The sequence below is a fragment of the Galeopterus variegatus genome, unplaced genomic scaffold (assembly GCF_000696425.1).
Source record: "Galeopterus variegatus unplaced genomic scaffold, G_variegatus-3.0.2 Scaffold5145, whole genome shotgun sequence".
In the NCBI taxonomy this organism is placed as follows: Eukaryota; Metazoa; Chordata; class Mammalia; order Dermoptera; family Cynocephalidae; genus Galeopterus; species Galeopterus variegatus.
This window is the reverse complement of record NW_007731256.1, coordinates 127601-151068: the sequence shown is the minus strand read 5'-3', so window position 1 is coordinate 151068 and position 23468 is coordinate 127601. Positions and strand designations below refer to the sequence as shown.

Sequence of the window (23468 nt, the reverse complement as noted above, 5' to 3'; positions counted from 1 at the left end):
CCAGTCTCCTCCACCCCTGCCTTTTGTAGTCAGCTCCTCCGCCCACCATCAACCCCAGGCAACCACTGATCTGGAGATTTGTCAAACATTTTAGCTGAATTTTTCTTGGTGGCTTGTATGGTCTTGCTGCAGATTGAATATCTGCCCCCACCCCACCAAACTCATCAAAGCTTGAATTATGTCCCCCAAGTTTTATGTATTAGAAATTGGCCCCCACTGTGACTGTTGGGAGGGTGGGAAATCCTATTATGGTAATTGGAAGGTAGGGCCTTGAAGAGGTGATCAGATTGTAGGACCGTGCAGTAGTGAATGGATTAATAATGGTGGTCTGGGTTGTAGTTCTGAGGGCTTTAAAAGGAGAGCACGTGAGTCTCTCTCTCTTTGCTCTGCCATTTTCTCCCATGTGAGACCCCTGGGTCACTGTCGCCACCACCAAGACCCTCATCAGATGTGGGACTTTAGACTTCCAAGCCTCTAAATCTGTAAGCAATAAATTTTATTTTCTTATAAATTACCAGTTCCAGTATTCTGTTATAAACAACAGAAATGGACTAATACAGAAAATTGGCACCAGAGAAGTGGGCTGTTGCTCGTAACAAATACTTGAAAATGTGGAAATGGCTTCGGAACTGGGTATTGAGGAGTGGCTGGAAGAATTTGAAGGAACAGGCTAGAAAAAGCCTGGATGCTGGTGAAAGTTTGGAAGACAAGAAAACCAGGGAAAGTTTGGAATGTTTTAGAGACTGGTGTTGAGCAGAATGGTGATGGAAGTGTGGACAGTAAAGGCCATACCAAGGAGATCTCAGATGTAAATGAAAGGGACTTATTGGAAACTGGGGCAAAGATCACCCTTGCTATGAACTGGCAAGGAATTTGGCTGCATTTTGTTCATGTCCAAAAGCTTTATGGAATGCGGAACTTCAAGGTGCTGACCCAGGGTATAACAGGAGGAATTTCTAAGCAGCAAAGCTTAAGGAAGCTGTTTGCAACAGCCTGTGCTGAGCTATAGCAGCAAAAGTGATGTAAAGCCAGAATTTAAAAGGGAGGCAGAGTGTAAAGATTTGGAAAATTTGCAGCTTGGCCATGTGGTAGAGAAGCAGAGAGCATTTTCAGGAGAAAAATGCAATGGTGCTAAGAAGATTAGAACACAAGAAAGGTATTTTCAAGAGAAGGGGTAAAAGGCCCTGAAGGCATTGAAGAACCTGGGGCCAACCTTCCATTACAGACAGGCCCAGAGGCCTAGGAAGACAGAATGGTCTTGGGGAACAGGCATGAAGCACCCTCCTTGGGCTCACTGCCCAGGGCCACTTTGGGAAGCTGCTTCCAGCACCAGTACCCCAGCTGCTTTGGCTGCTCCAGCTGTGGCTAAATTGGCCCCAGTGGAGGTTGGACCTGCAGCTTTGGAAGCCATAAGCTGGAAACCTTGGTGGGGTGATGTTAACATGTGGCAATGTCTATAGGCTTTCAGAATGTCAGAGCTGTGAAGGCTTGGGAACCTCTACCCTGATTTCAAAGAATGCAGGGCCAAGCCTGTGGCGCACTCAGGAGAGTGCGGCGCTGGGAGTGCAGCGACGCTCCTGCTGCAGGTTCGGATCCTATTTAGGATTGGCCGGTGCGGTCATAGGCTGAGCGCGGTGTGGGTGACACCACACCAAGGGTTGCGATCCCCTTACCAGTCACGAAAAAGACAAAAAAAAAAAAAAAAAAGAGAGCTGTGAAGGCTTGGGAACCTCTACCCTGATTTCAAAGAATGCAGGGCCAAGCCTGTGGCGCACTCAGGAGAGTGCGGCGCTGGGAGTGCAGCGACGCTCCTGCTGCAGGTTCGGATCCTATTTAGGATTGGCCGGTGCGGTCATTGGCTGAGCGCGGTGTGGGCAACACCACACCAAGGGTTGCGATCCCCTTACCAGTCACGAAAAAGACAAAAAAAAAAAAAAAAAAGAATGCATGGAAAATCCTGGGGGCCCAGGAAGAGATCTATTGCAGGAGCAAAGTCACTGCATAGAGTTTTCACTAGAGCAATGCTAAGAGGAAATGTGGGGTTGGAGTTGCAGCAGAAAAACCTCACCAAGGCCATGCCTAATGGAGCCATGGGAGCGGGACCCCAGAATTGTAGAGCTACCAGCATGCAATGCTAGCCTGTGAGAACTGAAGCGTGGCCTCAGACCAGGAGAGCCATAGAAGTGGAGCTGCCCAAGGACCTGGGGATCCAACCCCCACACCAGCATGCAGAGGACATTGAACATGGAGTCAAGGTACATGATTCACCAGTAAGATTTAATGCCTGTCCTGCTGGGTTTAAGACTTGTCTGGGACTTGTTACACCTTTCTTTTGGCCGATTTCTCCCTTTTTGAATGGGAAGATGTACCCTGGTCCATCAACAGGGTCAGTTAGCATCACTTCTGGCCTATCAGTCCTGCTTCCTGTCCCTCCTACCCCACACATTTGTGCTCACACATGTAAGCACTGTAGTGTGCAGAAAAGAAGATGGGGCAGACTTGAGGTCCCATGTCCAGTGCTGCTTCTGCCACTGACTGGCCCTGTGTTCTTGCATATGTGACCTTTGGTTTCTTCTTCTGAGAAGAGTCTTTGACACTACATGACGATTAAGGTCTGTCCTAGACTTGTAATTGTGTGATTCTGCATGTGGAAGAATAGGGTGCCACTTCTGAACTTTGATCTGTAGGTCTTCTGGTATCAGATAGTCTGAGTCTGCAGTGAAGAGTCAGTGAATGGGTATTTATTTGGGTTGTTTCCACCTTTTGGCTTTTATGGATAGCTGCTGTGAACATGTGTGTACAAGTTTATGTGTGGACATACGTTTTCAATTCTCTTGGGTTTACATGTACGCCTAGGGGTGGAATAGCAGGGTCGTGTGGTAACACTGGGTTTAGCTTTTTGAGGAACTGCCAGACTGTTTTCCACAGTGGATGCACCATTTTATGTTGTGGTGGCTCCTTTTCCCCGTGTCTTCAGAACAGTCAGTGTTTTTCTAGGCACATGGCAATCTTTGTTGGTGGTGGTTGGTTCTTTGAGCAGCTGAGTTTGGTTCTCATGCAGCTCAAACTCTAGGAGAGATCATCAGAGACTGTTGTTGAACCTCCTGCAAGGTAAGGTTGGTAGAGACCTGATTCTTAGTTTGAGCACTACTCCACATGATTTGTTTCCTGTCTTCATCTCCGAATCACCTGTTGAATCATCTGTCAGGACAAGAGCCGAAAAAGTTTTTAAGATTCTAGGCAACAGATAGTGAGCAAATATAATTTTAGGCACTGTGAGAAGGAAGACACTCTGGAACCTCCACCCAGGTGACTTCACGACCAGCCTGGTATTGTTCCCTTACACTTTTAAGATAAGACTCCCTCAACAAGCAGCATGAAGTCAGGCTGTGGTATGGGAATGTCCTCCCTAATATCTCTCCTGGGCATGGGCACTTGTTGAACTATGGAGATAGCTGTGAGGCTCCCTATCATCAGGCAGGTGTTTCCAGGCGCTGGGCTGGGGTGTTCCATGGATGTGCTGTCATGTGAGAAGGAGACAGTAAGGATGTTTCATAACCAGTTAATTGACTAGAAGAAAAGCACTGGGTGTTTTCAGTTAGTGATATGGATTGTACTATTTGTGATGCCATCAGGTTTAAAGGTGATCCTGGTACAAGTCCTGAAGACTTGATGGAGTTGAGTTGAGCTGCAGTTTCTCTGAGACAAGGCGACAGTAAGCCCTGGCTGTCGGATCAAATGACAGGCTCTGATAGGCAGTGGGACTGCCAGGTTTGCTGTGTTATTAATGGCCCCAGAGCAGCATGTCTTACCCTCGGCACTAAAATTCTGTGTTGTGGGGCTGTCCCGCTTGTTGTAGGATGTTTAGCAGAAGCCCTGGCCTCTGTCCACTAGAGGCTGGTAGTAACCCCCAAGTGTGACAACTAAAGATATTGTCAGATATTGCTAGGGGCAAAATCATCCACCACCCCTTTGAGAACCACTGCCCTAGAGCATGGCCTAACCTTTCATGCCCATAGATAGATTTATGGTAATCTGGGACATTAGAGGTTGGTGAGAGATATTTTAAGATCACTGAAGGCTTTTTTGGTTTCTGTATTCCAGGGGCATGGTTCTGACAAGTCCAATCATATAATCTTGCTAATTCAGAAAAATTTGATACCTGTTATTTACAATATCACAGAAATTATCTTAATTACCTTTCAGTGGTTGGTCTTGGATAATTTATAATCTTTCCTTAGATAATGCCCTTCCTTCAGGTGACAGAGTATGGCCTAGATAATGAACTGTTGTTTTGTGGAATTGGAGTTTTTTCTTAGAAACTTGTGTCCATTTTTAGCTAGCTCAGTGAGGAGATAAACATAGCCCTAGCATTTTCCAGATTAATGGAATGTGAAAGGAGATTATATACATATTGGATCAGGGTGACACTCGCCCCCCCCCCCCCCCCCCCAGTGGTTGGTCTTGGATAATTTATAATCTTTCCTTAGATAATGCCCTTCCTTCAGGTGACAGAGTATGGCCTAGATAATGAACTGTTGTTTTGTGGAATTGGAGTTTTTTCTTAGAAACTTGTGTCCATTTTTAGCTAGCTCAGTGAGGAGATAAACATAGCCCTAGCATTTTCCAGATTAATGGAATGTGAAAGGAGATTATATACATATTGGATCAGGGTGACCCTCCCCCCCCCCCCCCCAGGGCTCCATGTATCCTTTGTATCTGAGTTTAAAAATTGAGAGAAATAGATGGAATATTAGTGAATCCCTTGGGACATAACTTTCTGGGTAATTGTTGATTTTTCCAGGTGAAGGCAAATGAATTTGCCATCTTTTTAGAATGGAACATATTTCTTTAAAGAAACATGAGCATGACTCTGATCCTGTAAAGAATTTGCTTCAGGCGGGATGAGGAGAGCATGGTGTTGGGGTTGGGCACCACATGAAATGGGGAATAGTTATTTTGTTACTTTTTCACAGATCTTGGACAAATCTACATCCTTGATCATTTTTTAAACAGGTAATATTAGGTGATTGCAGGGACTGGTACAAGGAATTATTAGTCCTTTTCCTATTAAGCTGTTCACAGTTGGCCTAAGACTTTCTGTGGCTTCAACTCTAGAGAGTATTGTTTTAGTCCGTTTTGTGTTGCTATAACAAATACCTGAGACTGGGTAATTTATAAGGAAAAGAGGTTTATTTGGCTTACGATTCTGGGACAGCTGCATCTGGCATGGGCCTCAGACTACTTCTACTCATGGTGGAAAGTGGCAGGGAGCCGGCAGCTACAAGCAGATCACATGGCAAGAGGAAGCAAGAGAGAGGAAGCGAGAGAGAGAGAGAGAGAGAGAGAGAGAGAGAGAAAGTGCCAGGGTCTTTTTAAGCGATGAACTCTCACGGGAACTAATAGAGCGAGAACTCACTCATTAATCCCCCCTCCCCCAGGGAGAGCATTAATCCATTCATGAGGGATCTGCCCGATGACTCAATCAGTTTCCAACACTGCCATGTTGGAGATCAAATTTCCACATGAGTTTTGGAGCAGACAACACATCCAAACTTCATCAAATATCAAAGTAGTTCAGGTAAAGATTTAGGAGATCCATCTGGACCTTTTTGGTTTTCACTCCAATTATTTGTCTATGTACATAGAATCTTTTCCCTATGGGGATTCTGGGATCATAGTTAATTCTTTGGTTATTTCTTGAATCACACATAGTGTGGGCAAATGAACATTCAGATCAGCTATAATTTGTATATTAGAGAATTTTCTGGAACTTCTCAAAATCATATATCTGCAGTATCTTTTATCTGTCAATTTCATTTGCAAAATAAATCTCTATTTTTGTGACTGTGTCCCAGAAAAGGAAGAAGTGTTCTGATAATAGCCCCAGGGTAACAGTTATAGGTTGGGACAAACGAAAGATGCTGGGAAACTTCCTGAGAGTGTAGTAGAGTGTCGAGGGAGGAATTCTGAATAAATTGAAAGAGCAGGGACTATGTTCATAGATGAGCCAGAGGAACAGTGGGGACTTTCGCTTTGAACTGTTTTCTTCAAGGTGGATGTATTAGTCCGTTTCGTGTTGCTGTAACAGAATACCTGAGACTGGGTAATTTATAAAGAACAGAGGTTTATTTGGCTTACGATTCTGGGACAGCTGAGTCTGGTGCAGGCCTCAGGCTTCTTCTACTCATGGCAGAAAACGGCAGCCAGCAGTGGGTATAAACAGATCACATGGTGAGAGGAAGCAAGAGAGAGAGAGGAGGTGCTAAGGTCTTTTAAACAACAGCTCTCGTGGGAACTAATAGAGTGAGATCTCACTCAGAACCCTCACCCCCCAGGGAGAGCATTAATCCATTCATGAGGGATCTGCCCCCCATGACTCAGCTTCTAACAAAGCCACATTGGGGATCAGATTTCCACATGACTTTTGGTGGGGACAACACATCCAAACTTATCAGTAGATCAACAGGTTATAGAATTTGGCTGGAAGTGAAGCTGTGTCTGTGGATCCTTTATCATTTATTTTTCTGTGGCCAGGCTTTCTAACAGTGCCCTCAGTGAAAACTTATCTAACCTGGCACAGGCGGGTTGTAAGAGAGATGGGAACATCTCCCAGAGTCACTTGGCTCCTGTAGACTGACAGCAGCAAACAGGAGGACAGAGGCTCAGCTCTCTCAGATAGCCCTTGGGCTGCAGGTGGCTTTTCTCTGCTCTGGCTTCTTGCCACAGAAACCAGGTTACCCACAGGGGAAGAGAAACTGAATTCTAGGAGCTGCTTCCCAGCAGAACTGGGCATTCCCTCCAACTTGGAGGGGGTTTCTGTAAATAGTGCACAGAGGCAGAGTTTCCAGATTGTGATTATTCACAGTCCTTGGCCCTGTCTCCCCCCTGTGACTGCCAGATAATTGAATTGATATGAAACCTACCACTGCTAGCCCAGGTAAATGCAAAGAAACAAAAACCAAACAATAAAATGGGGTCATAATATTAATGTTAGAGGATACATACATCATTGCTTATGTTTCTTTCAAAAAATACAGTACAGTGTTAGTGCTGCAGATAAGAGGTTTATAGAAAACAGAGCCAGGGTGAGCAGTAGGGACTAAGTCCATTAAGCATGAAAATTGTATCCCTATTATTATTATTGATTTACTTTTTAGCAGCTATGTTGAGATATATTTCATATATTATTCAGTTTGCCAATCTAAAGTGAAAATATGGTTTTTACTGTATGTATATAGTTGTGCACCCATCACTACAGTCAATTTTAAAACATTTCATCATCTCAGAAAGAAGCCTTGCTTACCTTAGCCATCACCCCCAGTCCTGACATCCCCGTAGCACTAGGCAACTACTGATCTACTCTCTGTCTCTATAGATTTACCTGTTCTGGACATTTCATATAAATGAAATCATAACATGTGGTCCTTCTTTCAGTCTTTTGAGTCTGGCTTATGTCATTTAGCATGATGGTTTCGAGGTTCATTTTCATCGTAGCACATGTCAGTGCTTTATTCCTTTTTATGGCTGAATAATATATTGTATGGATATACCATGTTTCGTTTGTCCATTCATCAACTGGTGGATATTTGGGTTGTTTCCACTTTTCCGCTATATGAATAATGATGTTATGGACATCCATCTTCAAGTTTTGTGTGAACGTATGTTTTCATTTCTCTTGGATGTATAACTAGGAGTGGAATTATTAGGTCATGTGGTAGGGCTTTAACTGTTTGAAGAACTGTTGGACTATTTTCCATAGTGGCTTCACCATCTTACAATCCCACCAGCAGTATATGAGGGCTCCAGATTCTCCACATCCTTGCAACACTTTTTATTATCTGTCTTTTTGGTTACAGCCATGCTGGTGGATATAAAGTGGTATCTCATTGTGGCTTTGGCTTGCATAACCATGATGGCTAATGATGTTGAGACATCTTTTCATGTGCTTGGCTGTTTGTATATCTTCTTTGGAGAAATGTCTATTCAAGTCCATTGCCCATTTTTAATTTGGTTATTTGTGTTGTTATCATTGAGTTGTAAGAGTTTTTTGTGTAGTCTAGATACCAGTCCCTATCAGATCTATGATTTGCAAATTCTCCCATTCTGTGAGTTGTCTTTTCACTTTCTCAGTAGCATCCTATGAAGCACAAAAGTTTTAAATTTTGATTATGTTCACTTTGTCTACTTCTTCTTTAGTTGCTTGTCCTTTTGGTGTCATATTTAAGGAACCATTGTCGTTGTCTTTTCACTTTCTCAGTAGCATCCTATGAAGCACAAAAGTTTTAAATTTTGATTATGTTGACTTTGTCTACTTCTTCTTTAGTTGCTTGTCCTTTTGGTGTCATATTTAAGGAACCATTGTCTAATTCAAGGTTATGAAATTTACTCCTATGTTTACTTCTAAAAGTTTTATAGTTTTAGCTGCTACATTTAGACCTTTGATCCATTTTGAATTTAACTTTTGTATATGGTGGCAGGTAAGGGTACAACTTCATTCGTTTGCATGTGGATATCCAGTTGTTCTAGCACCATTTGTTAAAAAGGTTATTCTTTTATCCTTTCTCCATTGAATTATCTTCTCACCCTTGTTGAAAATCAACTGACCATATATGTGAGGGTTTATTTCTGGACTCAATTCTGCCATTGATCTATATGTCTATCATTATGCCAATACCCCATTATTATTTTTATTGCTAAAAGTAAAACAAAATTATTACAATTCAAAGCAAAAGTATCAGACAATACATCTCAATTCTATATCTTTCTCAGCATACATAATTGATACCAGTTTCATCTCTTAAATTATGTAATCACTTTGCAAACCTCTTGAATTAACTATAAACAGTTTTATTGAAAAATGAACGTAGGAAAAACTATTTTAGCAGAAAATTAAACCAGCAGTCCTATGTCTGCTTATGGTGGATGATAACAAAGTCAGTTCTATAGGCCTTGAACTGACTTACAAGCATCCCAGACAGGTTAACTATTGGTAACTGAAGTGCAGACTACAATGTAAATAAATGTAAGTTCCAACAGATCAACAAGTACTGGAGCTGTCTGTGTACGAGTTTATTCACATTTATTTTGTGTCGTGGTTTACACTTTAGTTATTGGTATTCCATGAAATACCGGATTGGTATTTGCTATTACAATGCTGGATATACGAGGGCACTTCAGAAAGTTCATGTGAAGATTCACGTTACCTTTAGATTCTATTTTTCCATGAACTTTTTGAAGTACTCTTGTATGATACAGAATTTCATTTACCGGTAAATTTGTTGTACTGGGTGTTGCTGCCTGCTGTTATACAATATTGTTTTTGCTGTTTTATTTGTTCTTCAGTGATGTATTAGTAATGTTTCTATTACCTATTGCTGTGTAACAAACCACCTCAAAATGTAAAGTGTTAGAACAACAGCATTTGTGTTGCTCACAAGTCTGCAGTTTGGTCAGGACTTGGCAGGGACAGTTTGCTGCTGCTCTACAATATTGGGGCCTCAGCTGGGATGACTTGAACTGCGGAGGGATGTAACAGCTGGGGGCTAGCAGGTGTCTGTCCTCATGTAGTCGCAGGGCATCTCCACGGTGCCCTTTCTGTAGGTCTCTCCATCATGGCAGCCTCAGGGTAGCTGGACTTCTTCCATAGCGACCCAGGGCTCCTAGAGTGCATGACAAGAGGCCAAGGTAGAGCCATAAAGCTTCTTCTTGCCAAGCTTAGGAAGGCACATGGCATTAATTCTCCTGCATTCTGCTGGTTATAAGTGAGACACAGGTGCAGGGTCTGAACATGGGAGGCACTGTTCACTGGTGAGTCACCTCTGCAGTCTAGCTACCAAAGTGCATGGCTACAACTCATGTTTTCCCGCTGGGTTCTGGTATATGGTCAACTGTACTTACATGAATAATGTTTTCCCCTTCAAAGCTACCTAAAATTTATCTTGTATATGTTTATAATGCCAAATCCTTAGTTGCTTCACCTGCCCCTAAAATATTTCTTCAGTCAAACTAGAATGTGTCATATACTGGAAAATATAATTACCAGGTTAAAATTCATTGAACAAAGAAGGTAAGTTTGTGTCAATGGAGAGTTCTGCCCTCAATCAAGTTATAGCTATCCTGAAATTTTATGAGGCTAAGAGGCTGGAGAGAAAAGTAAAAATGGGAAAAAAATTGGTTAGGTATAGGAGAATTTGTATCTGTCTTGGTCCATCTCAGCCCAGGTAAACAAAAATAAATACGAATGTCAAGGATCTGCTTCCACACAGTTGAACTGGTAGCATAAATGAAATTCATATTCTGCAGTCAGATTATAATTAACCAAAGGCACAAATAAGTGATAAAGTTCATCCTCCATTTTTGATACTTCTTAGTAAACTAAAAGTAAAAGAAAATTCCTTAAACTGGTAAGGGATATGTACCAGAAACAGGTCAGACATCACACTTAACTGTGAATTATTGGAAGCATTTCCACTGAAGTCAGCAGAGACAAGGCTGCTGCTGCCCTGCCTCTCTTCCACCTTGGCTTGCTCATTTGACTCAGGAATCTTAGTCATTTTGAATCATGCTTTATTGTTAGACCTAACTAAAGAAAAAATCTTACACATACATCAATGCACTTAGATCATTGATTTATCCTTATAGGTGTTTGGGAGGTCATAGAGCCAGTATTAGCTGCAGCACTATCTGCTGGGAGCCAGGGTGATTACTTAGTCTAGTCTCTGTGCCATCTTATCCAGTGCAGGGCTTCAGGCATGAAGAAACATACTTGCTGATCCATAATATGACAAAAAATTTAGAAAAAAATTTTTTTCAGAATCAATTTTCAGGGCCGGCCCGTGGCTCACTCGGTAGAGTGCGGTGCTGATAACACCAAGGCCCCGGGTTCGGATCCCACATAGGGATGGCCGGTTCGCTCACTGGCTGAGCGTGGTGCTGACGACACCAAGTCAAGGGTTAAGATCCCCTTACCGGTCATCTTTTAAAAAAAAAAAAAAAAGAAAGAAAAAAAAAAGAATCAATTTTCATATTCTGTTTTTTGATCTCATATGATTTCAGTTTTCTGTCATGGTTAAAAGTCATTAGCAAATGTTTGCAGGATTGAAAGTGAACTCTAGTGTCCTCAGTCCTAGATAATCACCCCCCACCTCAGGTTTGGACCCTGACAGCCCACAGCATTGGATCTGGTGCTCTGGAGCTTGATGGCTGCAGACATGTTTCTTATCATGCTCTGTTTTATCTTTTTTTTTTCCAAAAAGATGACCGGTAAGGGGATCTTAACCCTTGACTTGGTGTTGTCAGCACCATGCTCTCCCAAGTGAGCTAACTGGCCATCCCTATATAGGGATCTGAACCTGTGGCCTTGGTGTTATCAGAACCACCCTCCCCCAAGTGAGCCACGGGCCGGCCCCTCGTGCTCTGTTTTACTACCAAGGGTCTTGCCAATCACACTGGACATGACTCTCTGTTTAAGTAACTCTTCTGGTTGTCAGTTACTGTTTTTGGCCTGTCAGCTCTGTGGATAACACCATTTCTTAATGCCTTGTCAGATACTTGTGTTTTCATTAAGTCTGTTAGAAAAACAGCACAAATACTCTGTCCTGGACAAAATGTTCTCGATTCTGCAGTAACAGTGATCTTGATGCTTTTTTTTATCTTTCTGTTGCAGATGTTGCTGCCACAGCATGTGGTCGTGAATTCTTGGTTAATTCAAGTCGGGTGCTCCTGGACACCATTTTGCAACTTCTGGGAGACTTGAAGCCAGGACAGTGCCCCAAACTCAAAGTGTATGGTGGATAATATTAAAAAGTTAATATCTATTTACATATTAGTTAGAATATTCTGATTGGGCCTCTCTCTAAATAAACACAGTTAATTTGGCAATAGTTCTAAAAAATAGAAGAAACAAATTGCCTGGAGAATTTAAAAGGTGCATTGTCTCTTGAATAGTATTTTGTAAAATAAATTTAAAAAAGGAATATTCTCACCTTAGAGCAATCAGTGAGTCCAATCTACGTATCATGTGACACTTCAGGGTTTGTATTAGTATGTTTTTGTGTTGCTATAATGGAATACCTGAGACTGGGTAATTTATAAAGAAAAGAGGTTTATTTGGCTCACAGCTCTGTAGGCTGGAAAGTCCAAAATTGGGCAGCTGCATCTGGTGGGGCCTCAGGCTGCTTCCACTTATGACTGAAAGTGGATGGGGAGCAGACATGCACGTAGAGATCACATGGAGAGGGAGAGGCAAAAGATAGGAAGGGGAGGTGCCCGATGGAACTAATCGTTCCCTCAAGAGCTTACTCACTCCCCAGGGAAAATTGGGCAGCTGCATCTGGTGGGGCCTCAGGCTGCTTCCACTTATGACTGAAAGTGGATGGGGAGCAGACATGCACGTAGAGATCACATGCAGAGGGAGAGGCAAAAGAGAGGAAGGGGAGGTGCCCGATGGAACTAATCGTTCCCTCAAGAGCTTACTCACTCCCCAGGGAGGGCATTAATCTATTCATTGGAGATCCACCACCAAGACTGAAACACCTCCCATGAGGCCCCACCTCTCAACATTCCCACATTGGGGATCAGATTTCAACATGAATTTTGGTGAGGGCAAATCATATCCAAACTATGGCAGGGTTGTATTAATGATCTCAAAATGAACCTAAATAAGTGCTTGTTATGATACCATTTCCAGATACCAAAAATCTGTATTTGTTTTCTATTGTTGTACAACAAATTATCACAAACTTAGTGGTTAAAACACCTATTGTTTCACAGTTCTGTAGGTTAGAAGTCTGAGTAGGCTTGACTGGGTTCTCTGATTAGGGTCTCTCAAGGCCATAATCCAGGTGTTTTCCAGTCTGGGCTATTTTTCTAGAGGCTCTGCGGAAGAATCTGCTTCCAGGTGCTTTCAGGTTGCTGGGAGAATCCAGTTTCTTACTGTGTATAGGACTGAAGTCCCTGTTTCCTTGCTAGCTGTCGGCTGGGGTCAACTTCTAAGGCTCACTGCATTCCTTCTCACATGGTCCCTCCGTCTTCAAGCCACACTAGCTCATCAAATCCTCCTTACACTTTGAGTCTCTGGGACTCCCTCTTCTGCCACCAGCTGGAAGAAACTCTTTGCTTTTTATGGGCTCATTTAGATTAGGCATATCTGGATAAACTCCTTTTGATTAACTGAAAGTTAGCTGATTAGTAACCTTAATTATATCTGCAGAATCCCCTTTGCCAGGTAACAACATAATCAGGGTTTGATACATTTATAGTCCTGGGGATTAGGTCAGGAAATCAGCCGGGGGGGCAGGGTACTTTAGGATTCTGCCTGTCACACCATTCATTTCAAATGTTGGCTTTGACTTTTCAGAGCACTTTTTAATAATAGGTTCTTTAAAGTCTGTACCACACACTTCCAGTGCCTGTGGTGTCGTGGCCTTGGTGTCTTTTGATTGTGAGTTCAGATTTTCCTATTTCTTCATATGCTGAGTAATTTTGGATTTATCCTGGACATTTTGAATATTATGTTATGAGATTCTGGGTCTTGTTTAAATCCTTTGGAAAATGCTGATGTTTTTGTTTTCACGGGCAGTCAACTTGGTTGGGTTCAGGTCACAAGTTACAGCTAGCCTTTTCGGTGTTGTTGTTTCAATGGCAGTCCTGTTTTCAAAAAGCCTTTACAGTGCTATTGGATCTGCCCCTCATATGTGCCATCCACTGGCCAATCTGAGACCTAGATGATCTGGACTCTTCTTCAGGTGGGAGTCTTTGAGATGCTATTTATGATCAGATGCATGCATACACAGCTTGAGGTGAGGCCAGGAGTTTATAAACAACTTTGTGAGGTCACTTTTTTGAGCTTTTAACTCTCCACTGTTCCCCTGGTACTTTTTAGTTTCCCAGGGCTCCGTTGTTCAGTCTTCACTTGGAATGCCGGGGCTTTGTATACTGTGCTGTATCATATACTTCTGTGACTCTGCCCACATCCTGCCAGGCAGCAGGAGTTCAAAGGATCACAAGTCCTTCAGGTGTGAGGAAGATTCCCCTCCCACAGAGTTAGAGTTACCTGGGGGCTCTTTCCACCACCATGGTTGCTGCCAGAAGACCCCTTTACCACTCCTCAAGCCTGAACTAGTGGCTTTCTCCTGGTGCTTTCTGTATGGGTCAGTGTCACTTCTGGGTTTTGGTGCTTTCTTGGGTCCAGGCCAAAAATACTAGAAGAAAATGTGATTAACTCACTGCTGGTTTGGTGGTTCTTAAAATTCTGGACTTCTTTCCTAATCTGCCTGCTGTTGTTTACTTTTCAAAGTCCTCAAGTAGCTTCTCCGTACATTCAGTGTGGAATTTACAGCTGCATTCAGTGGAAGCAAGAGGGCAGGTGTGCTTATGCCATCTTATCTAGTGCCAGACTGCAGTCCACTTTAGTATTTTGTACTAATAAATACATGTGCATGAGTAGTATTAATATACATGTGTACATACTTTTGGGTATAATTTTACAAGTTGTCTGTGGATCTAGTTAATTCCTTTTAAGTATTTTACATCACAAAAAGATGTAACATTTGGGTTACCCTTTTCTCAACTGACGGGCATTTAGGTTATTTTCAGGTTTTACTCTGCACAATGAGGGGACTTCAAAAAGTTTGTGGACAAATGGAATTAAAAGATAAAAACAAAGATATAAACTTTATTTTTCAACATAAGGTCCATCAAGTTTAAGATACTTTTGTAAGTGATGATACCAGCCATTTAGTCCATCCCTAAGGAAACGAGGGGTGTGGGAATTTAACCATGTCAATGCAATCTTTTTTACATTATTAACTGAAGAAAAATGGGTGCCCTTTAAAGATATTTTAAGATTAGGAAACAAAAAGAAGTCACAAGGAGCCAAATCACTGCTGTAAAGTGGATGCCTAATGATTTCTCATGGAAACTCTTGCAAAATTGCCCTTGTTTGATGAGAGGAATGAGCAGGGGCATTATCATGGTGAAAAACTCCTTATGAAGCTTTCCTGGGCATTTTTCTGCTAAAGTTTTGGCTAATTTTCTCAAAACACTCTAATAATAAACATATTATTGTTCGTTGGTTCTCTAGAAAGTCAGTAAGAAAAATACCTTAAGCATCCCAAAAAACTTGCTGTGACCTTTGCTCTTGACCAGTCCACTGTTGCTTTGACTAGACCCCTTCCGTTTTGTGGTGGCCATTGCTTCGATTGTGCTTTGTCATCATGATCGTATTGGTAAAGCCATATTTAATCTCCTGTTATAGTTCTTCAAAAAATGCTTCAGGGTCTTGATCCCACTTGTTTAAAATTTCCATTGAGGATTAAAGACCTAAATTTAAGACCCAAAACTATGAAACTACTGGAAGAAAACATAGGGGAAGCACTACATGAAATGGTAGTGGATGGCACTTTTTTGAACAAGATTACAAAGACATAGGCAACTAAAGCAAAAATAGACAAATGGGACTATGTCAAACGAAAAAGCTTCTGCACAGCAGAGGACACAATCAACAAACTAAAGAGACAACCTACTTGTTGTATGAGAGAAAGTGTTTGCAAACTACACATCAGACAAGGGGGCTAATATCCAGTATATGTAAGGAACTCAAACACCTCAACAATAGAGAAACAAATAACTCAATTGGAAAATGGGCAAAGGACCCGAAAAGACATTTCTTAAAAGAAGACATACGAATGGCCAACAGGCACATGAAAAATGCTCAACATTACTGTGCATTTGAAAATGCAAATTAAAACCACAATGAGATATCATCTTCCTCCAGTTAAAATAGCTATTATTAACAAGACAGAAAATAACAAATGCTGGCAAGGATGTGGAGAAAAGGAAACCCTCCTACATTGTTGATGGGAATGTAAATTGGTACAGCCATTGTGGAAAACAGTGTGGAGATTCCTCAGAGAACTAAAAATATATCTACCTTATGACCCAGCTATCCCACTTTGAGTATATACCCAAAGGAAATGAAATAAATATATTGAAGAGACACCAGCACTCCTATGTTTATCACAGCACTGTTCACAATAGCTAAGAGATGGAATCAACCTAAATGCTCAACAACAGATAAATGGATCTAAAAAAACTAGTGTATGTACACAATGGAATACTATTTAGCTATAAGAAAATGAAATCACGTCATTTGCTGCAACAATGGATGGAACTGGCGACCATTATGTTAAGTGAAGTAAGTCAGGCACAAAAAAACGAACACTGCATGATCTCACTCATATGGGGAATCTGAAAAAAAAAGTGATTCTCATAGAAGTAGAGAGTAGGAAGAGTTCCTGTCAAGATGGCAGAATAGAAGGTCCCCAGCATCACTCTCTCCCACAAAATCAACGAATTTACAACTATAAAAATGTAACAACAGCCAAGCTGGGGCTGCTGGAGGTCAGGGGAAGAGGAGGAGAGACCTATGGAGTTTGTGAAGGCAGGAAAAACCATGACGAGAGAAAGAAAGAACTGCTCTGAGCGTTTCAGGCCATGGCTGCTTTTAGACTCGAACTGATGAGTGCATGGAGCAGGAGCTGGCAGAAGCCACAGCTGTGCCCTTCAGGTGGAGTTACTTGGAGATGGCAGGAGAGGAGAGGGTTTTGGCAGCCCTCAGGACAGCAAGATTAACAGGATTCCCATGGACCCATGCAGGAGCAAGGAGCCAGAACAGCTGAAAAAGGGGAGCCATTCAGAGGCTGGTGAATCATTGCAAGGGACTGGCACAGGGCCCGCCCTATGGGAAGTGGTTGGAGTATGGGCAGTGGGGGAGACAGGCCCACCAGGAGAACACTGGGATGGACACAGCAAGTACTGCCAATCTGCCCCGCAATCAGCACAGGACCACTCAGAGGAGACTTATCAGGAATATAGAATTGCATGGGGTGCAGTTTGATTAAAAAAAACAGAGGCCCAGATCAGAGTTTCTACACAACCCAGGTTCACCAGGTCTCTGGAGAGCCAGAAGTACCTGAGGTCAACCATTAAACCCTGAGTTGCACAAAAAGCCTTCCCTAGGGAAACAGCGGCAAAGCAGCAATTTAGCTCAACCACACAACTCAAGTACTGGTTCCCACAGGAAGTTCCCCCATTTTAGAAGTAAGCAAAGGACAAAAAATTAGTTCCAGCGTAGGCACACCACCAGTGCCTTGGGGCCTTCCAGGAGACATGAGGCATGGAGCTGTGGACTGGACCCCCCCTCCCACAACTAGGCACACCGTGCCAGCACCTCAGGGCCCACCTAGGGACCTGAGGCATGGAGAAGGGGACTGGACCCCCCTCCCACAAACAGGCACACTGCGCCAGCACGTCAGGGCCCACCTGGGGACCCGAGGGATGGAGCCCGGGGACCGGACTCCCTTCTCACAACCAGGCACACTGCCAGCACCTCAAGGCCCACCCAGGGGCTCGGGGCATGGAGAAGGGGACCAGAACCCCCTCCCACAACCAGGCACACTGCACCAGTGCCTCAGGGCCTGCCCAGGGACCCGAGCCATGAAGAAGGGGACTGTCCAGGAGACATGAGGCATGGAGCTGTGGACTGGACCCCCCCTCCCACAACTAGGCACACGGTGCCAGCACCTCAGGGCCCACCTAGGGACCTGAGGCATGGAGAAGGGGACTGGACCCCCCTCCCACAAACAGGCACACTGCGCCAGCACGTCAGGGCCCACCTGGGGACCCGAGGGATGGAGCCCGGGGACCGGACTCCCTTCTCACAACCAGGCACACTGCCAGCACCTCAAGGCCCACCCAGGGGCTCGGGGCATGGAGAAGGGGACCAGAACCCCCTCCCACAACCAGGCACACTGCACCAGTGCCTCAGGGCCTGCCCAGGGACCCGAGCCATGAAGAAGGGGACTGGAACCCACCCCCTAGCCAGGCACACCGTGCCAGCACCTTGGGGCCTGCCTGGGGACCTGAGGCATGGAGTTGGGGACCAGACACTCCCCACAACCAGGCACACCACCAGTGCCAAGGAGCATACCAAAAACATCACCTCCATGTGGGTGGTCCACCACAGCTACCACTATAACCATGGCTGCTGTGAAAATGGCTAGACACCACAACCACCATGCAGATGGTCCTCCAGCCACTGGAGTGCATTGACACAAGGAGAGTCACCAGCAGAGACAAAGAAAAGAAGAGGATGTCTCTTGCCACAAAGTGCATTTCAGAGTGACAGAAGAAGCTTCTACTCTATGATAAAATTGGGGGATCTGATCACACTTCTCAGCATTGGACATATCATCTAGGCAACAAATCAACAGAGTAACCATTAAAGCCATGGGCCAGCCCAATAGTTTTTTTATAATATGCATTTCTATGGACTTTTTGAAGACTTGTAGAATGCCGCAGCAAACAGTCATGGCAAGTATCCCCTTGCCAGCCTGTGTGAGAGCTCCTCCAGGAGTTCCTTAGAAGTGGAATATTTGAGGAGGATATGGATATTTTCAGTTTTATAAGATACTACCAAATTGGTCACCAAAGTGTACACTTCCATCCATACTGCATCAATGTTCTGTGTTTCCAACATCCTCGGCAGTACTTCATTATTTATTATATTCCTATAAAGAATATTTGTATCATCTCTCTGTCATCTGTCTGCCTCCCTCCCTCCCTCTCTTCCTTCCAATTTACATTACCAGTGAAATTGAGACTTTTTTCACATTTAGGTTTTTTCTGTGAGTTACCTGTTTGTGTCCTTTGCCCAGTTTCTGGGTTGCATTTTTCTTAATGGTGTGCTATAGTTCTTTGTGTGTTCTGGATGCTAACCTCTGGATGCTTGCCTCTTTTTCTTTGTGCACTGTACAAGTTCAGCATTTATGGGCTAGTTAATCCCCTCCTCTGCCTTCTGAGGTGAGGCCTGGTGGGAGGGCTGCATCTGTTCCTATCTCTCTGGTTTCAGTACATGGAGCTCTGTGCCTTTGGGTCCTAATGAGGTCTTGCTGATTGTGGTGGGGGGTGGGGAGACTCTCCTTCAGACCCATGTCCTTACCTTCTCAGCAGTCTTCCATCTGACCACCGAGCAAAGCCCATGTGCAGACTGTTGTCATCTAACCCCACTCCGGGTCTCAGCATGCACCTGTCTGAGCCAGGCCTTCCCCTGGTAATCTTTGCCTGCCTCCTCACGTGTATGCTGGTTACTCTCTCCTCATCCCTGAGGCTCTGCTATCTTTTCTTCACTGTCTCCTTCACTGCTAACTCCCAAGTGGGTCCTCTGGAACCAGGACCTTTCTTGCACTGTAAATAAACCTCTTTTCTTCTTGGCCTCTCCGTGCTTTTACTGTAGTTTGCCTGTCTCCTGTGGGTTTTGCTTTCATCGCCACCTCCATGATCAAAGGATACTCATTTTCAGCAGTAGGCACCTCTGGCCCAGAGATGGGGGTGAGCTTTCTCCTAGCTGACCATTTTTTAAAGGCTGTTTTTCTTCCACTTTTGTGCAAAAACTTTCCCTCCTTCAAAATTCAAGCAACCACTCATCTCCACATCCACTCTTTCCCATTGCTGTCCTTTTTTGGCCACCCAGGTACTTCCCCTTGTTCAGTAAGTCCTGGCTTCAGTAAGTCCTGGCTGGTTGCTTCCCCTCTCCCCATTTCCTGCTGTCTCAGATGACTTGAGCCTCTTTGTGGATGATTGATTCAACAGTCTAATTTCAAGGTATCTTGCCTTCCTCAGCTCCAAAGATTGGATGTGCAGTAGTCCACCCTGGTGGCTGTGCCACACCCTGCACTGTCATCAGGCAGACTTTCTAGCTCTGAGATGGTCAGCACTGCTGTAGCTCACATCCTCCCTCTCTGACTCCTCTTCCACCGTTATTCCCTCTAAACTTGCCAAGACCTCCTGCTCCTCGGCCCTTCTGCCTCCTAATCAATCAGCCACCTTCCTGGCTTCCCTTCTTCTAGCTCACCTGGGTCCCAATGTGTATCATATTACTTGGTGCTTCCAACCTTGGATCAGCCCAGCGATCTACCTTCTATGTCCCTACAACCAGGGCTGTTCAGTGGTGCTTGAGAAGAAGGTTTCCCAGCTGCACAGACTTGTGTCATTTTAGCCTCTACTGGTCCTGTGGATCCTCTTCTGTGTCCTTATTTAGTTCCCACTCTCCACAGTGGCTAGGGCAGGCTTTGAGCACTCTCTGTGTGACCCTCGCTGCTCGCTCATCCTGCCCCTTCTCTGCAGGTAGCTATCCTGGCAGGTGGCTTTACTTCCTGCTTCACATGGAGAACTGAGGGTGAGCTTGAGCTGCCTCAGCTCCATGCCTCCCTTGCTCCACTTGCCCAGCCTTGCGCCTTTCCTCATGTGTCAGAGGAGCACATGGCTGTGTGTGTGTGAATAGCCTGCCATGTCTGCTTGTGAGTAGCTGTCCCTGGGACTTGCTTGGTTGGTCATTACCTCTTGCGTCAGCATTTCAGTTCTCTTTCTCCACTGGCTCTGTTTGGCCCTTTCTCTACCAGTTGTGCCCTGATGACCCTCCAGCAAGGCCCTGTGGTCTACATCAAACCATGTGCCAGCTCTTCTGGAATTTAGGTGACTTTGGGTTTTCCATGATATGACACATTTTCCCAGAACGATGCCCTGTTCCTTTTGCTTCCCCTTGACATCCCTGGGGGCTCTGAGGGTGAGGGGTGTAATAGACTTTATTCCATTGTGGTGCCACACCATTGTCTCTTTGGTGGCAAACACACAGGGTGCTAAGTGGGACATTGTTGGGACTCAGCGGCTGTAAGTTCTTTCGATGTCATGGCCTTCCGGGTCATGTAATTTCTGGCTAGTCTGAGTTTACCTACCTTTTTTTTTTTTGAAGAACCTCTTTTTAACTTTACAAATCTAGAAACTTCAAGCAACTGGTGGCCAGACATACCAGCCAACCCTGGAGGGTCCCTCAAGGTGCTTTCTGTTGCCAGCAGGATGACTGCAGTGGTGTGTCTTTTCAGCCTTGACATCATACCTCCTTGACAGTTTTTCACATTTACATCAGCCTTTCAGGCATCTGTTACAAATGGCCACTCAACAGAACCCTGTGCCACATGGGCTCTGTACCAAGGCTGGGGCAGTGAGTGCAGTGAGCTGGTGGCAAGCCTGGGCAGGGTCTTGTCTTAGTCATTCAGCCCTGGGATGACAAGTGCCAGGAGCTTTCCCCATCATTACTACCTTGGTCTTTTCCCTGCACCTCCAGCCACTGGTCACCCAGGCTCTTGTACGCAGCAGCTGGCACAGGCAGGGTGTACGCTGTGTCTAGGAGTCCACCCTGACCTTGGGATTGCAGAGTCCCTGGGCATTGTTCTGGCACTGAGCCAGACATGGTGGCCCCTGAGACTCCTCGCTGTGGCTCATCTTTCTCCACTTCTGTCATGTGACACTGGCATTTCCATTCTCCTTGACAGTTGGTGAAAGCTAGGCAACCAACATTTTTTTTTTCCTTTTTGTCTTTTTTCGTGTCCGGCAACGGACCGCAACCCTCAGTGTCGCACCCGTACCGGACCGGGACCGGCAACGGGATCGCAACCCTCGGTGCTGCGCCCGCCCCTCGCTCAGCCAGTGAGCGGGAACCGGTATGTATGTGGGATCCGAACCCTCAGCGGGAGCGCCGCCGCGCTCCCAGCGGTGCGCCACCAGGCCGGTCCGCAACCAACATTTTTGTTTCACGTTGGACATCTGGATTTGTTCTGCCTTTTAGTTTTTCTCCTTTTTTTTGTACTTAACATACTCATTGTAGCCATGTTATTTTTTTTATTACTGCTCACTCTCCATTGCGATTTTATCAGTCCTAGTCGAACAGGCCACAAAAGGCCTTTCAACACCTTATACTAGCTGCTCATTAGGCTCGTTGGGGGTGGGGGTGGGGGTTTGGACCTACCGGAGGTGTCATTGGAAGGGCTGGCTGAAGGCCCAGAGTTTAAGGTAGTTCTTACCTGGAGGGAGGAGACCCTGACAGGTAAGATAGAGAAGGAGGAGTTATCCATTTTCTTGAATGGTCTCTTTGTTCTCAGTATAGTTAACCCTCTGTATCCATGGGTTCTGCATCCGTGGACTCACCGACTGCAGATTGAAAATATTTGAAACAAAAACGTGTATGATTGTATACAACTAAATATGTACAGACTTTTTTTCCTGTTATTATTCTCTATACAATACAGTATAACAACTATGAAGCCTTTACATTGTATTTGGCATTGCATTATAAGTAGTCTAAGATAATATAAAGTATACGGGAGGATGTGTGTAGTAAGGGACTTGAGCATCTGTGGATCTTGGTATCTGCAGGGGGTCTTGGAACCAATTCCCCATGGATACCAAGGGACGATTATATACTGCTCACCCCCATATTTGGGGTGGGTCATAGGCCCTATGAAAGGGATACCTTTGCTCTTTTATCAAGCCTAGGTAACTGGCACAGTGCATTTCACTGTTGGGGTCCAGAAAATATATGGTACATGTGGTTAGGAAGGGGCAGAAAGGGAGGACAGTGGCTTTACGAGGCTGTTTCTAGTCCAGGTACAGGGGTTTGGGCTCTACCTGGTTCCTGCTCTTTGAAGGTACTATTGGTTTATCCCCTACCTGACAACTTCCCAGGTGTCAACAGTAGGATGTAGTTGGGGAGAGGTGCTGCTCGTGGGAGTCTCCAGGTTCTCTGTGCAGTTGACTTCAGAGCCAGCTTGAGTGCCACAGGAAAATGAGCTCACCTTTGTGAGCAAGCCAGTGTGATCACATCTTCCCACCTCTCTGCAGAGCAGACGCAGCCCTGAGCTACCTGCCAGTGGGGTCTGCAAGCTCCCATCTTCCAAAAGCAGAACATGTCTGGGATAGTCAGAGTGAAGAATGTTTTTTGAAGATGCTTCTAGAAGTGTTTCCACAAAATGTCTTAAAACAACAGCAGCATTTTAGAACTAAGTGTGGAGAGGGAGCTCTCAAATACATACCACACCATATTCAGTGTGTGCTTTGCTTGTCTCTCTCCCATTCCCTGTGAACTTCTGGATGGCACAGACTGTGTTTTCAGCTTGGTGTTCCCACAGACTAGTACACAGAAGGTGCTCAGTAAATGTTATATGATGGATTAGATGCAAATCTTTATTTCTAGGTTATGGTCATACTTTGTTGTTGAGAGTCATGCAGAGTATTACTGTGCATTTTGGTGACCTGACCCTTTTTCACATAAGGAAATATGTGCCTTAATGCCAAGTGAAAAGAAATCTTCACACATGATTGGGTTTCTAATCAAAGGTTTAGTAATCCCAGGTAGGAAAGTTACCATTAAGGATCTTTTTTTTTTTTAAATTTTATTTTATTATTATTTTTTTCATTAAATTTTTATTTTGTCAATATACAATGTATATGATTATTATGGCCCATCACTGACACCCCCCTCCCTCCTCCCTCTCTCCCCTCCCCCCCAAGAATGTCCTTTCTGTTTGCTTGTTGTAACAACTTCAAAAAAGTATAGTTGTTATATCTTCTTC

General features: G+C 44.4%; 1 protein-coding gene across 1 annotated transcript in view; it reads left to right on the top strand.

The window, feature by feature from the left end:
- The window catches only part of LOC103604443 (heat shock factor 2-binding protein-like), a gene marked incomplete at its 5' end in the record, with an annotated part of 98587 nt that overhangs the window by 5313 nt on the left and 69806 nt on the right, over positions 1–23468 (top strand). Inside the window, one exon of the mRNA XM_008588998.1 lies at positions 11669–11786. Within this exon, the coding sequence (XP_008587220.1) occupies positions 11669–11786 (118 nt within the window). The remainder of the gene's footprint in view (positions 1–11668; positions 11787–23468) is intronic.